Source organism: Tupaia chinensis, unplaced genomic scaffold (assembly GCF_000334495.1).
Source record: "Tupaia chinensis unplaced genomic scaffold, TupChi_1.0 Scaffold000337_1, whole genome shotgun sequence".
Classification (NCBI taxonomy): Eukaryota; Metazoa; Chordata; class Mammalia; order Scandentia; family Tupaiidae; genus Tupaia; species Tupaia belangeri.
Window position 1 is genome coordinate 251,441 of NW_006159831.1, and position 15,425 is coordinate 266,865.

Sequence of the window (15,425 nt, forward strand, 5' to 3'; positions counted from 1 at the left end):
GGGAGATGTGGACGTACTACATCTCCTGTCCACCAGTAGTGACCATAGGCCCAGGAGTTAGGAAATCCCAAGTGCTGAAAGGAAAGCACGGCTACAGCAGTGAGGCTTATCCACTACCCTCTTGAAACTTCAGGGATTCCACTGAGGCTCACTCGACTCCCCTCTTCTCCTGAAATTCAGATGTAAGAGCTGAACCTGGAGAGATTTGCTAAACTCTAATAGTCACCCCCTTCTAAAACGTGGTGAACAATTCAAGCCGAGATTGTGACTTCTGGGCACCCTTCCCGTCCCTATTCGTGAAACAAGTTTGTTAACTTCCTGGGAGGGAGTGACAATCCATCTTGCCACTTACCTTGAGCTGACCAACTTAAAGATTCACACTCAATTAACAGGGCCACATCGTAAAAAGCAACGCAACTTCCAGCACCTTAGAGAGCAGTGGGAGCAGCAGGGGTCAGCAGCAGAGAACAAACCTGACTGGAAGAGCAAGAAGCAAGTAAGCCAGGCAGTTCAACCTGAGGGCACTGCCAAGGGGGATAACATTACCAAAAAGAAACTGAGCAGGAAAAGACCAGAGTCCAAAGGCAATAGAAGCTTGTCGGAAGAGTTCTTCAAATCCAGTGACAATGAACAAGGTACGTGCAGGCTCCCTTTTGACTGCCTGCCTCGCTCCTCGGAATTCGGGCCTCAGAAGTTGATTCTGGCTGGGATGGGCAGGCAATAAATTCTCATGTGACATTCTCACAAATGCACTTGCTCAGGCCATCTCAATTCTTTCCAGAGTGTCGCAGACCAGTAAAGTCAGTCTTTGTAACTCCAGGGTCTTACCACTAGCCTGGTTATCTAGCATTGAGGAGGTCCCTAGTGGGTCTCTTTTGCTGTCTGTGACAAAAGGGCCTCTGAGGGGGGACTTCGGGCCTCAGAAGTTGATTCTGGCTGGGATGGGCAGGCAATAAATTCTCATGTGACATTCTCACAAATGCACTTGCTCAGGCCATCTCAGTTCTTTCCAGAGTGTCGCAGACCAGTAAAGGCAGTCTTTGTAACTCCAGGGTCTTACCACTAGCCTGGCTATCTAGCATTGAGGAGGTCCTTCATCTAGGGCTGGTGAGTGGCAATGGGAGTGAAAGCAGAGCTCACTTCTTTTCAGTTGTACAAGCCTTTTTAAGAAATTTCCATCTTGGCATTTTACAAACTGTTGGGTTGTTAGAAAAGGCATGACACATTTTTCCATTGAAAAATCATGACTTTTTTGGGTACTCAATATTTGCCAATATTGGGACTATCAATATATTAATGCTTTCAAAATATAATTGGCATATTTTAAAACACTAAAACCTCTTCAATAATCATTGATAAATAATGGGCTTTTTTTCTATAGTAGTTTCAATTGTGTAACACAAGTTCTTTTTCCTTCTTCTCTCTGTCTACTCACCAAATTTAGATTTGCCTATGTTTTCTGGCCCTCTGCCCATAAAGAGCCTTTCTTTTATCAAGGCAAAAATCAAAACGCAGACTCAGCCAAGCTTCATGCCAACTTCAAGGCCATTTACCAAACAGCAGAAAAGTAAAGAAAGCCAGAAGACAGATGTGCTAAGCACAGACAAAGAAAAGGCTTGCCAGGATGCCTCCCAGCAGACAAACACCCCAAACAGTGAGAAACCATCTGGGAAAAGACTGTGCAAAACCAAACACTTGACACCCCAGGAGCCTAGGCAGGCTATGCCACTGACAGGGGGTTACCAAGTGAAGAATGATGACAACAAGGTACCTCCTGACCCCTGCATCATCCGTGGGTTGTTGCAAGCATTATTTCCTCATGTTCTATAACTGAATGCTTTTCAAAGATAATGCTTTTCTTTGCTTGGATATCTGTCTCGACTGTAGCTCTCTTGTATTAGACATGTTTGTGTGTGTGTATTATGAATGGCAGTAAAACTGCAAAGTGTTGAATTTAAACTTCTTTCCCAATTTATGAAACTTCTCCTTTGACTTCCTACCTCAAAAAAAAAAAAAAAAAGACATTATGATAAATGAACAGTAGCTCCCACCTGCCAAGAAAGGAAAAGAGTGATTTCCAGGTTTTTCTTGCAAGGAAGAGAAGAAGGGGAGGTAGCCTTAAAAGAACATAGCTTTAAGTTGTGTATTGCCTGCTTTTGTTAATAGGTGACACTCAGGGTGATCCAGCCTACTTCAGACTGTCATCCATCACCAGTGGAACAGTTTCGAAAGCCCCTCAACCAATTAAAACAGTTTCTACCAGGCTTCCAGTCCAAAAAACTGACATGTTCAAGCTCCACTCAAGAGACCACCCCGTCTTGTCCGATGCCACCAGAAGCACGGAGACTGACTGTCAATAAGAGTGCTGGTGAGACCCTTCTCCAGCGAGCCACCCAACTAGGATATGAGGTAAGCAAACTTTGATTGGCTGCTACTCAAGGTTGGAGGGCAGCTTGACTGGGACAGGCATATAGCAAGGGGAAAGAGCAGAGCTCATTCTCCTACACATCAGAGGCAGGATATTTGTTAGTGGTGCTTGGTGCTTTCTCTTTGGTGATTCATTCAGTCACGATGTGAAAGAAAAGGACTCTTGGCTGTGAAATTTGTGTTTAGGCAAGTAGATTTTTTTTTCAGTCTCACTTATTTGTCTCTGATATAAAACCTAACATAAACATGGACTTGATGACTGAAGGAATTCTAGTAAGTCCTTTTGACTTTTGATTAGTAAAGGGAAAAGGAATAATTAGCTCTATTTGGGATGTGCAGGTTGAGGATGCAGTGCATATTGAGGTGGAGGGTACAGACTACTCTTTTTCTGATTGAGTTCAATAGCTCCAAGGCTGAGGTGGAGTTCAGACTCCTTCAAATTCATGGTTCTTCCTGCTGCCCATCACTTCCCAGGTGACTGGTAACAATGGTAACTACCCAGTGATCTTCAAAAAGTTTATGGAGGGAACAGCAGATGGTAGAATATAATGATTACATCCCTAGACTCCCATATAATTGACTGCAATTCAAGTCCTGAACCCAGCAGCTTAAAACTCATGCATGGCAAGTTGTGCCTGCATGCCCCAAATTCCAAGAGGAGAGTGGAGGAGAGGGGATTGCAGAGTGGTCATCCACCCAGGGGGTGATTTCTTGCGTTCTTACTCTCTGTGTCTCTCTGTCTCTCTGGCAAGCATGCATGCCTTACAGCAAAAATCTCTCTCAAAAAAAGTTTATGAAAAATGCGTGACTTTGAAAAGTTTGGGGGCCTCAATAAGTTTATGTTTAAATTCCAGGTTTTTATCAACTTTAAGAAAAACCCTTATGGTAATTGAGTACTTAATTGCATGCTTGCTTGCTTTTGTTTTAAGGTTTTTCTGTTTGTTTTTCCCACATGGCACAGAGAGAGAGACAGAAAGACGGAAAGTGAGAAATCATCACCAAGAGGGGAAAGCCATGCTGCAATTCCTTCTCATTAATTCTCCTCTTGGGATATTTTGGGCATGAATGCACACAATATTTTCAAGTTACTGGGTTCAAGATTCGAATCTCAGTTGTTCATAAGGAGTCCTGCACTTAAACCACCACACCATCTGCTGGCCCAATTGTGTGCCCTTATATTCTTTAAGCCCATATGTTCTGTAGATACTCATTTTACCCTTCAATCATTTTGCAATGAGGGAAGAATATTTTATTTAGTGCTTGACATATGTAGACTATGCCATATGACACATTATTTTCCTGTCATTAACTTAAGTAAATGTGAAATTATATGTTGCATCAGTCTGTTTGTAGTGGAGAATGTGACAAAATGAAAGACAGAATTAATCTGGAAGCGTTTTGCTTGGTACAAAGCCTTCTCTTTTTTTTTTTTTGGAGAGGTTTTTGCAATAGGGCGCATGTGCTCGCCAGACAGACAGAGAGAGACAGAGAGACAGAAGGTGAGAAATAACCCCCTAGGGGGGATGGCCACGACACAATACCTTCTCGGGACTTGAATCAGGAAACTTCCCTTCTGAAATTGCCTCAGGGGAGTGCTGTGTTTTACTGCTGCATCACTGTGTGGCCCCTGAAAGATTATTTTTATTGTTTTGTTTTATGTAGTGTGCATGTGCATATAAAGAGGGCTGGGGTGGGTAGAGAAATGGAGAGAGGGAAAATGAGAAAGCAACTCAAGAGGGGGGTGGTCACTCTATAATCCTTCTTCTCCACTCATCTCACAATCCATTCTCCTCTCAGGATCTTGGGCACGCACACACACGTGCCCAACGTGAGTTTTAAGCTACCAGGTCTGGGACGCAAACCGTGGTCAACTACGTGGGGGTCCAGCGACATAGCCATTATGCTAACTCCTGATCCCACCTTCTCTCTTTTTTAAAATTGGATTTACTGTACAATTTTTAAATGTACATTTAATCACTGCACATCTTTACAGTGTATGTAAAATGTTTTTCTCTAGCATGGATACAGAACATATCAATCAAGTAAAAAATATTACAATATATTGGGTCATCTGAAATGTCACGACATAGTTTTGCATAGAAAAACACACATGGCTTTTCCAATGAATCAATATTAAATAGCACATTGGCAAGTCATGGGCATTCTCATTGGGTCAGTTCATTTATATGTCATCATTTCCTATTGAGGGTGGTTGCTTCTCTCTGTTATTCTCTCTCTGGCAAGTGCATGGACTGTCTAGCAAAACAAAACTAAAAAATAATGTTGATACTGAATAAAAACACAAGGTTAAATATAAGTATGGATGACTAGTTATCTTTTAAAATATGTATCAATTTTATTTATTCAGAAAGAGATATATAGAGAGAATACTCAATAAGGTTTTGATGCTGTGATATACCTCTAGCCTCTGCTGACCCTGGATCCTTGGCACACATGGGCCTAGAATACTCAAGGAGATCTCAGGACTTGAATCAGGAAACTTCCCTTCTGAAATTGCCTCAGGGGAGTGTTGTGTTTTACTGCTTCATCATTGTGTGGTCCCTGAAAGATTATTTTTATTGTTTTGTTTTATGTAGTGTGCATGTGCATATAAAGAGGGCTGGGGTGGGTAGAGAAATGGAGAGAGGGAAAGTGAGAAAGCAACTCAAGAGAGGGGTGGTCACCCTATAATCCTTCTTCTCCACTCATCTCATAATTCTGAGCAGGTATGCATGTATGGATGTGTATCCACAGACACACACACTCAGGTTTTTAAGCTGCTGTGTTTGAACTTCAACCATGATGTCAGTCATGTGAGATCCAGCCACCTTTTTGAAAAATATTTTTACTCTATTTTAATTTCTCTTACACATTCAGTCACTATACACCATGTAGCTCATAAAGTGAATTTTCCAAAATAAGTCCAGTTGAGGATACTGTACATGTTTTCATCAACAGGTAATAATCCATTTCTGTGTCCCACAAATGTCTTGCCTTTCTATGTTTCTTCTTAATGTCTTTCCTCAGACTCTTCTCCTCCACTCACCTTCTTCCCACACGGTATCAATATCAATAACCATTTCCCATGTTTATATCCTTTCACTTTAGTCCATAGTGTGCAGACAGCCATCTTCACCACCTAACCATCTACCTAGCCCAAAAGATTGAATCCTAATAAGAGATGAAATATGCCAGAAAACATTCTTGACTTAGAGGGCCTCATTCCTTTGATTAAAAACCTGGAATTAGAGCCTTTATGGCAGGCAGATATACCCTTACTCAATATATAACAAATGGCTTTACTCTATGGCAGAAATGGAATCATTTTTTTAATATTACATTTAATCACATATATCTGTATAGTGTATAACATTTTCTTTTCAATCACAGTTACCATGCATAAAAGTCAAAACAAAGACTATACACATCATCAGAAAATAACTTCCAATTTTTTCATATTTTAAAATGATTATTAGTATTATTTTAAATATTTGATTGCTATGCATCATTTGGCTTATAAAGAGAATTGACCCCACACTAAATACTTCTCAAAACAGTCCAGTTGAGAATACTATATATGTTATCATTAACAGGAAATAAACCATTTCTGTGTCCCACAAATGTCATGCCTTTGTATTTTTTCACCCTGATTTCCTTCTCTATACTCTTCCCTCCCCCCCCATTTAACACTATCTTCAACACTGATAAATATTTTCACTGCTTTTATGTTCTCCATTATTTCAGTCTCTACCAGATGTTGATAGTTGGTTTATATTAAATGGATGCATACATTATCATTCTTTCATAGACTGGCTTGCTTCACTCAGCAATAAATCTTTATATTTAACCACTTTCTATGAAATACCAAGGTCTTCTTATTTTTAATGGCTGAATAGTTTTCTATGGAATATATGTACTGAACTTTCTCGATCCACTGATGGACATTCGGGTTGGTTCCTTGTCTTATCAATCATGAATAATGCCACAATAAATACTGACGTACAAATTCTTTTCTGGCATTCTCCTATCCTTTGGGCAGATAACCAGAAGAGGGATTACAGTATCAAATGGAAGTTCTAGTTGTAGATCTTTGAGGAAATTCTGTATTGTTTTCCGTAGTGGCTAGAACAACTTACATTCCCTCCAACAGTGTAGGAGAGTTCCCCTTTACAACAACCCCCAAAAACTTTTCATTTTTTGTATTTTTAATCTTTTCCTTTACAACAGGAGTTAGGTATGATAGCTCATTGTGGTTTTAATCTGCATTTCCCTTATGAGGAGGGATGTTGAGTATTAACTCATATTTCTTCCTTAGAGAGATTTTTGTTCATTTCATTTTCCCATATTTTAATTTAAAAAGCAATCTGCTTGTGTTTCCTATGTGTTCTGACTACCAGTTCCTTATCTGAGGCATAGTTTATAAAAGTATTCTTCCACTCTCAGGGTGGTTGATTCATACTAATTAATGTGTCCTTTGCTGTGCAGAAACTTTTTTTTTACTTTTATTTTAATTACTTCTATACATTCGATAACTATATATCACATAGCTTGTAAAGTGAATTTGCCAACATTTCTTAACATTCAATTAGGGATACCATCAAATGAAAATATGTGTTACCATCAAAAGAAAATAATCTATTTCTTTGTCCCATTAAATTTCTTGCCTTTTTCTGTCACTCTTTAATGTCTTTCCTCAGACTCTCTTCCTACTCCCACCTTTTTTCCACACTATATCTGGTATCAATAACATTTTCTATTTTTTTATATCCTCTGGTCATTAAGTTCTGGCCATAGAGTGCAGAAGTTCTGTATATATTAATTGGGGACATATAGTGTTTCTCCTTCAAAGCCTGGCTTGCTTCACTCAGCAGTAAATCTTTCATATGCATCCACTTTCTGTCAAAATCAAGAGTCTTGGTTTGTTTGTTTGTTTGTTTGTTTTAATAGCTGAGTGTATCCCGTAGAGTATATTGACACACTTTCTCAATTCATTCTATTATTTGTGGGTTGGTTCCATGTATTAGCAATTGTGAATGATGCAAACACTTTTTAGACTAAGCATATTCTGAGGAGTGGGATTGCTGGGTCATTTGGTAGTTCTATTTTTAGATCTTTGAGGAATGTCCCTATCATTCTCCACAGGGAATGGGCCAATTTACATTCCTACCAGCAGTGTAGAGAAGTTCCCCTTTTACCACATCCCCTCCATAATTTATCATTTTGGTTTTTTTAAACTTAGTCAAGAAAAAGCGTAATCTGATATAGTCCCATTTGTTTATTTTAGGGACTATTGCTTGTGCTTTGGGAGTCTTAGTTAAGAAGTTTTTGCCTACCCCAATGCCTCCCAGCATCTCTCCTGTATTTTCAGTAATTTAACAGTTTGAGGTCGTAAGTTCAGGTCTTTGAGTTGACATTTGTTGATGGTGAAAGATGGGGATTCAGTTTCATCTTTCTGCAGGTGGAACCCAATTTTTCCAGCACCATTTTCGAAAGAGGTTTTCTTTTTTATCACTGGAATGACTGCTGTCCTTTGTCAAAACTCAGCTTTAAGTTGGGGTTTATTTTTGGGTCTCTTTTACATTGGTAAACATGTCTATTTTTGTGCCAATGACATGCTGTTTTGATCATCATCACTACTTCATAGTATATTTGGGGGTTAGTAAGTGAGATGTTGTCCATCCACTCTTCTTGTGCATGATTGCTTTTGCAATACAGGGTCTTTGTGATTACAGATAAAGTGTATTATTGTCTTTTCTAGATCTGTGAAGAATGTCTCTGATATTTTGACTGGAATTTTGTTGAATGTGTAGATGAAGTTGGAGAGAATTGCCTTTTTAACTGTATTAATTCTACCAGTCCAGAACATGGGATATACTTTCACTTTTTTGTGTCATTTCAATATCTTTTTAAAGAGTTTAAGAGTTTTCTTTGTAAAGATCTTTTACTTCCTTAGATAGATTTATCCCTAGGCATCTTATACATTTATACATTTGTGGCTATTGTATAAGTTATTACTTTCTTCAGATCATTTAATTTGCTGTTCATATGTAGAAATGCTATAGATTTTTGGATGTTGATTTTATATGCTAACACTGCATTTATTTCCTACTGCGAGAAGTTATTTCTTGGAAACTTTTGGGGTTTCTAATTATACTGTAAGAATAAAATTAAACTGTGCCTATCCTGTTTTGTAAACATAAAGTTTAACCTTTGCTTTTTTCACTTCTGTACTAAAGCTGATGCTGCTCTCATTATAAACTGCTAAAGTTGTGGAAGCCCGGGAAAATTTGCTAGCTCCCTGTAGAAAGCCCCTTATCTTACTTCCTCATTCTTTCCATGGACTTGTGTCTATATAACCTGAATGCCCCTTTGTTCGGGGCTTCACTCGCCATTGTGTCTTGCATGACTGGGAGTGAAGTCCTAGCGTGCTAGAAATAAAGCCTCTTCTATTTTGCATCAAAAACTGACTTTTGTGGTTGATTGGGGTTGCCGCAGCACTCCCTGGACAAGGAGGATCGGCTGGTTATCGGCAGGAACCTTTCATTACCATTATGTCACCTGCAAATAAAGATATTTTCAACTCATCTTTGTTTATTTGAATGTCCTTTATATTAGGCTCTTTTTTGATAATATTAGTGAAGACTTCCAGCACTGTTTTGAAAAGGAGTGGAGAAATTGGACAGCCTTGATGACTAGTACCAGTGTTTAGTAAAAAAGTTTCAGCTTTTTCCATTCAGTATAATGTTAGCCATAGGTTTTAAATATATGCCTTGTTTTCCTGAGGAATGACCCTTTGAAGTTGGAGAGAATTGCCTTTTTAACTGTATTAATTCTACCAGTCCAGAACATGGGATATACTTTCACTTTTTTGTGTCATTTCAATATCTTTTTAAAGAGTTTAAGAGTTTTCTTTGTAAAGATCTTTTACTTCCTTAGATAGATTTATCCCTAGGCATCTTATACATTTATACATTTGTGGCTATTGTATAAGTTATTACTTTCTTCAGATCATTTAATTTGCTGTTCATATGTAGAAATGCTATAGATTTTTGGATGTTGATTTTATATGCTAACACTGCATTTATTTCCTACTGCGAGAAGTTATTTCTTGGAAACTTTTGGGGTTTCTAATTATACTGTAAGAATAAAATTAAACTGTGCCTATCCTGTTTTGTAAACATAAAGTTTAACCTTTGCTTTTTTCACTTCTGTACTAAAGCTGATGCTGCTCTCATTATAAACTGCTAAAGTTGTGGAAGCCCGGGAAAATTTGCTAGCTCCCTGTAGAAAGCCCCTTATCTTACTTCCTCATTCTTTCCATGGACTTGTGTCTATATAACCTGAATGCCCCTTTGTTCGGGGCTTCACTCGCCATTGTGTCTTGCATGACTGGGAGTGAAGTCCTAGCGTGCTAGAAATAAAGCCTCTTCTATTTTGCATCAAAAACTGACTTTTGTGGTTGATTGGGGTTGCCGCAGCACTCCCTGGACAAGGAGGATCGGCTGGTTATCGGCAGGAACCTTTCATTACCATTATGTCACCTGCAAATAAAGATATTTTCAACTCATCTTTGTTTATTTGAATGTCCTTTATATTAGGCTCTTTTTTGATAATATTAGTGAAGACTTCCAGCACTGTTTTGAAAAGGAGTGGAGAAATTGGACAGCCTTGATGACTAGTACCAGTGTTTAGTAAAAAAGTTTCAGCTTTTTCCATTCAGTATAATGTTAGCCATAGGTTTTAAATATATGCCTTGTTTTCCTGAGGAATGACCCTTCTATACCAGTCTTGCTAAGAGTCTTAATCATGAAGGGATATTCTATTTTATCAAATGATTTCTCTGTATCAATTGAAATGATAATATGATTTTTATCATTTTTTCTGTTAATATGATGTATTATGTTTATGGCCTTGCATATGTTTAACTACCCTTACATCCCTGGAATAAAGCCTACCTGGTCATGATGAATAATCATTTTATATGTTGAATATAATTTTCAAATATATTGTTGAGAATTTTGGCATGCGCATTCATCAGAGACAGTAGCCTGTAGTTTCCCTTTTTGTCATGTCTTTATTTGGTTTAGAAATAAGGATGATGGAGGCGTCAAAGAATGAATTTTAAAGGGTTCCTTCCTCTTGGATCTCTAGAAAGAGTTTGAGTAGAACAGGGGTATGTCTTCTTTAAAAGTTCTGTAAATTTCAGAAGTGGAGCAATCAGGTATAGAATGATGTAATAATTTGAATTTCTATTGTGTCTGTTGTAATGTTGCCTGTTTCATTATATAAGTGATTTATGTTTGTTTTATTTCTTTTCATCAGTCTAGTGTCAATCATGTTAGTCTTTTCAAAGAACAAGATTTTGCTTTCATTTATTTTCTGTACATCTCATTTTTTGTTTTCTGTTTCATTTATATCTGCTCAAATCCTGATTATTTCTTTTATACTTTTTTTTTTTGGAGAGGTTTTTCACTATAGGGCGCGTGCGCTCGCCAGACAGACAGAGAGAGACATAGAGACAGAAAGCGAGAAATCACCCCCCAGGGGGGATGGTCACGCCACACTCCCTTCTCCTCCATTCTCCTCTTGGGATTTTGGGCACGCACGCACACGCGCCCGGCATGAGTTTTAAGCCACCGGGTCCGGGATGTGAACCGCAGTCGACTATGTGGGAGTCCAGCGACATAGCCATTATGCTAACTGCTGGTTCCCCTGATTATTTCTTTTCACCTGGCATTTTTAAAAAATTGTTGTTTTTCCAATTCCTTGAGGCATGATATTAGGTTGTCTATTTACCACCCTTCCATCTTTTTCCTATGCACACCAGTTGCTATAATTTTCCCTCTTATGATTGATTTTGCAGTGTCACTTAGATTGCGGAAACTTGAATACTCATTATGATTATTTGTTCCATAATATTTTTTAACTTCAGACTTACTTATTTTGTTAGTTAAGTCATTGAGAAGTAGATTGTTTAGTTTCCATGTGTTTGTGTATTTTTGAGGATATTTGTTAAAATTAATAACAAGTTTAATTCCATCTTTATCAAAGAAGATGCTGGATATACTTTCTGTGCCTTTGAATAAAACTATAAATCCTTGATCTGTGCCCTATTATATAGTTGATCTTTGAAGAGGTTTAATGCAAGGGAGAGGAATGTATATTTTGTGGTCTTAGGGTATAAAGTTATATAGATGTCTGTCAAGTCTATTTTATTTGTATCATTATTTAGGTCTTTATCTCTGCTTATTTTTTGTCTAGAAGATCAGCCTAAAGGAAATAATGGGGTGTCGAGATCCTAAAAAATTAATAATGTTGCAACCTTTTTCTCCTTTTAGCTCTAGTAGTCTTTCTTTTACATATTTATGTGCTCCTGAGTTGGGTGCTTAGATAGTTATAAGTGTTAAGACTTCTTGATGTATTAATCTTCTTTCTAATATAAAATGACCTTCTTTTTCTCTTCTTACAGTTTTTGTCCTAAAGCCATTTAGTCTGAAATAATATCACCACTCCAGCCCTTTTGATTTCTGTTTGCATGAAATACTTTTTCCAGCCCTTCACTTTAGTCTGTGAATGTCTTTATCCATAATGTGTGTTTCTTGTAGACAACAAATAGAGGATTTCTGATTTTTTAATCCATTCAGCAAGTCTGTGTCTCTTGATCAGAGCATTTAATGCACTAATGTTCAATGTTGTTATCAATATTTTCTGAAATTTTTTATTTTGCAGAGGCTTTTGTATAGGGCATGTGTGCTCGCCAGAAAGACAGATAGAGACAGAGAGACAGAAAGTGAGAAATCTCTCCCCAGGGGGCATGGTCATGCAGCAATCCTTTCTCCTCCATTCTCTTCTTGGGATCTTGGGCACACATGCACGTGTGCCTGGTGTGAGTTTAAGCCACCAGGGGCTTAAACTGGGACTTGAACCATGGTCAACTACATGGGAATCCAGCGATATAGCCATTACGCCAACTGCTGGTGCCATCCTGACATGTTTTTATCATTAGGTAGCCAGTAATCTTGGTTGTTTTTGGTTTCTTTTATCTGTCTCTCTGACATTTTAATTTTTCTGGTGTAGTATTTCCTTCAGAACTTCATAGTAATCTTTGTTGAAACTGTTTTTCATTTAATGTCTTAAATGTACTTCCCTGTTGTTTCCTTACGTGCATTCTTTCTGATGAGATTCCAGCTTTAGCCTGATGGGATAACCTTTGTAATTAACTTGACGTTTCCCTCTTGCCAATTTTTTAGTATGTTGTCTTTGAGGTTTTGGCGAATTCAAAGGTATGGGTGGGGGGGCGGAGCCCTGTGCCTGAAATAGTGAGTACATGTAGCTCTTGATTACTGACTACATTGTCATTACCAGATAACTTTTTATTTTTGTGTCTTTTACATGTTTTTTCTCCCCTAATTCCCTCTCTCCCATCCCCTATTATTTGTCTCCTCCTGTAGTATTTCCACTATCTACAGTTGCCCTCCCTGATTTATAACTTCCAATATTTTAGTTTCTGTCATAGAGTGCAGATATTAGGTATATATTAAGTGGGTACATGCACAACTTGTCTTTCATAGTCTATCTTGACTTACTTAGCATTAAATCTTTCATACTTATCTTTTTTGTATTAAATGTTAGGATCTCATTATTTTTTATGGCTGAAGAGTATTCCATAGTATATATGTGCCACATTTTTCAATCTGTTCATCTATTCTTGTATTGTATTGATCATTCGTATTATTCTGTGTCTCAGCAACTGTGAATAATTTCATAATAAACATGATTATGCAAGTATCCTCTTTCTTGTTTTTACAGAGTTTAGAAAGTTGAGGTCATTGAATGTTATAATTAAGGTAGAGAAATAGAGTCAGGTTTTAAACAAAGTCATAGTCTGCAGAGACCTACACTCTACTGTCCTCATCATCAAATGTTTCACCCACACATTTGTCCCTTTACAAGGTAGCACAGCCTGCCCAACTTTAGTTGCTTTTCTTTTCTTCTTTTTTTGGAGAGGTTTTTGCTATAGGGAACCTGCGCTCGCCAGACAGACAGAGACAGAAGACAGAAAGGGAGAAATCACCCCCTCAGGGGGGATGGCCACGCCACAATCCCTTCTCCTCCATTCTCCTCTCGGGATCCTGGGCACACATGCACATGTGCCTGGCGTGAGTTTTAAGCCACCAGGTCTGGGATGCAAACTGCGGTCGACAACATGGGAGTCCAGTGACATAGCCATTACGCTAATTGCTGGTCCCAGTTGCTTTTACTGATTGAGGGCGGGTATCTTTGAAAACAGGCACTGTAACACTACTTATCTTCATTGATTTTGCCATGATCTTACAGAGTTTCTCTTTTTATCCCTATAGCAATTGGTCTTGTATTGCCTGGAGAACAAGATTTGTGATGTGAATCATAGAGACAATGCAGGTTACACTGCCCTGCATGAAGCTTGTGCAGGAGGATGGCTTCATATTGTGCAACACCTTCTAAAGTATGGTGCTGATGTCAACTGCAGTTCCCAGGATGGAACAAGGTACTATGTCTTCTCAGCTTGCCAGCATAGCATGGCATATAATGCGTGTATTAGTTTTCAGGGTATGGAGGAAAGATGAGTGCACTCTTTTCTGTGATTTTTATAATAAAGTTCTATGATTTTTAAAAAGTATTATCCTCAAAATAATGGTGGCAGGAGGTGATGAGATATTTCAGAACTAAGATCTAGTATGTTGTGATTAGATTAAGGGAGGCATCATTCTAATGAATGCCTTAATATTGTCTCATATCAAAGCAAGTTCTAGCTTTTATCTGAAGGAGTTAGTTCCTGCAATAGAATATTGTTATGAAATGAAGATGGCTATCCCCAGGTCTCTCTCTCCGCAAGTATCTACTTCTGTCAGATATACTGTGACTTAGCTGGCCAGATGCCAGCTCCAGACTTTTGAGTTTTCTAGCCACCAGAACTGTGAGTCAAATAAACCTCTACTCTTTATACATCATTCAGTGTCATATATTTCTGTTAGTAACACAATAGTGGACTAACACAATATTGATGACAAATCTGTTCAAATAAATTTAGAAAATTTTTGAGTCCAGCAGATGGCATAGTGGTTATGTCACTGGGCTCCTATATGGAGAGTTCAAGTCCCAGATTCAGTGGCTCAAAACTCATGTTAAGAACATATTTGTGTGTGTGTGTGTGCGCATGCTTGTGTGCTTGCCCAGGTTCCAGGGAGAGTAGGTGAGAAGGGATTATGGCAGTGTAACCATCCCCACTGTGGGTTACTTGTCCCTTTCCCTCTCACTGTCTCTCTATGTCTCTGTTAGTGCATGTGCCCTAAGACAAAACCTCTTTTAGAAAATTTAGACAATTCTGTCTAAGTAAATAAAACTTTAAGAGTTCACGATATGAAGGAGAAATTGGCAGAGTAGCACCCACCTTTTGGGCTGTTGGAAAAGTCATGACTTATTTATTCTGATTTTTATGTAAAATGCATCATGACTTTTCCAGTGACCCAATTGATAATTATGAAGATAGAATTTCTGATATACATATTTTGGATTTGTGAAGTCAATAAAAGCCATGGAAATTCTTGTTACTTACAGAGATAGCACCGTAAATTACAGTTAATTTTAGTCAATTCAAGCTCTTAGCATCCTCCTCATTTCTATTGTCACAGCAGGGAGCCATATACTTATTCCTGAAGCAGCTTATGCCAGATTTTGGGAGTCAGGGTGGCCCCCAGAAACACCTTCTTTTCCAAATGTTGGAAGTCTGTGTCCTGATCACTGATTGTTGTTTCTGATTATGGGAGGTACAGAGCTAGAAGCAGGCAGCTATTGTTAAAGCAGAGTTCTAAATGAAGTGACTACAAGTTTTATAAGTCTGCTATCTTTTTTTCCCCCATTTTTATTCTTTTTTCTTTTTGGAAAGCCAGAATGATAAAGTCATTGACTTTCAAAGTAACAAGAATATATAGAAATGCTAGTTATAAGTTACCAAATTT

The 15,425-nt window shown here is 38.2% G+C and overlaps 1 protein-coding gene across 1 annotated transcript in view; it reads left to right on the plus strand.

Moving 5' to 3' along the window:
* The window catches only part of LOC102471422 (BCL-6 corepressor-like), a 101,249-nt gene that overhangs the window by 45,572 nt on the left and 40,252 nt on the right, over positions 1 to 15,425 (plus strand). Inside the window, exons 3-6 of the mRNA XM_014589197.1 lie at positions 393 to 635; positions 1,445 to 1,767; positions 2,167 to 2,409; positions 13,788 to 13,954. Coding sequence (XP_014444683.1) covers positions 393 to 635; positions 1,445 to 1,767; positions 2,167 to 2,409; positions 13,788 to 13,954 — 976 coding nt within the window. The remainder of the gene's footprint in view (positions 1 to 392; positions 636 to 1,444; positions 1,768 to 2,166; positions 2,410 to 13,787; positions 13,955 to 15,425) is intronic.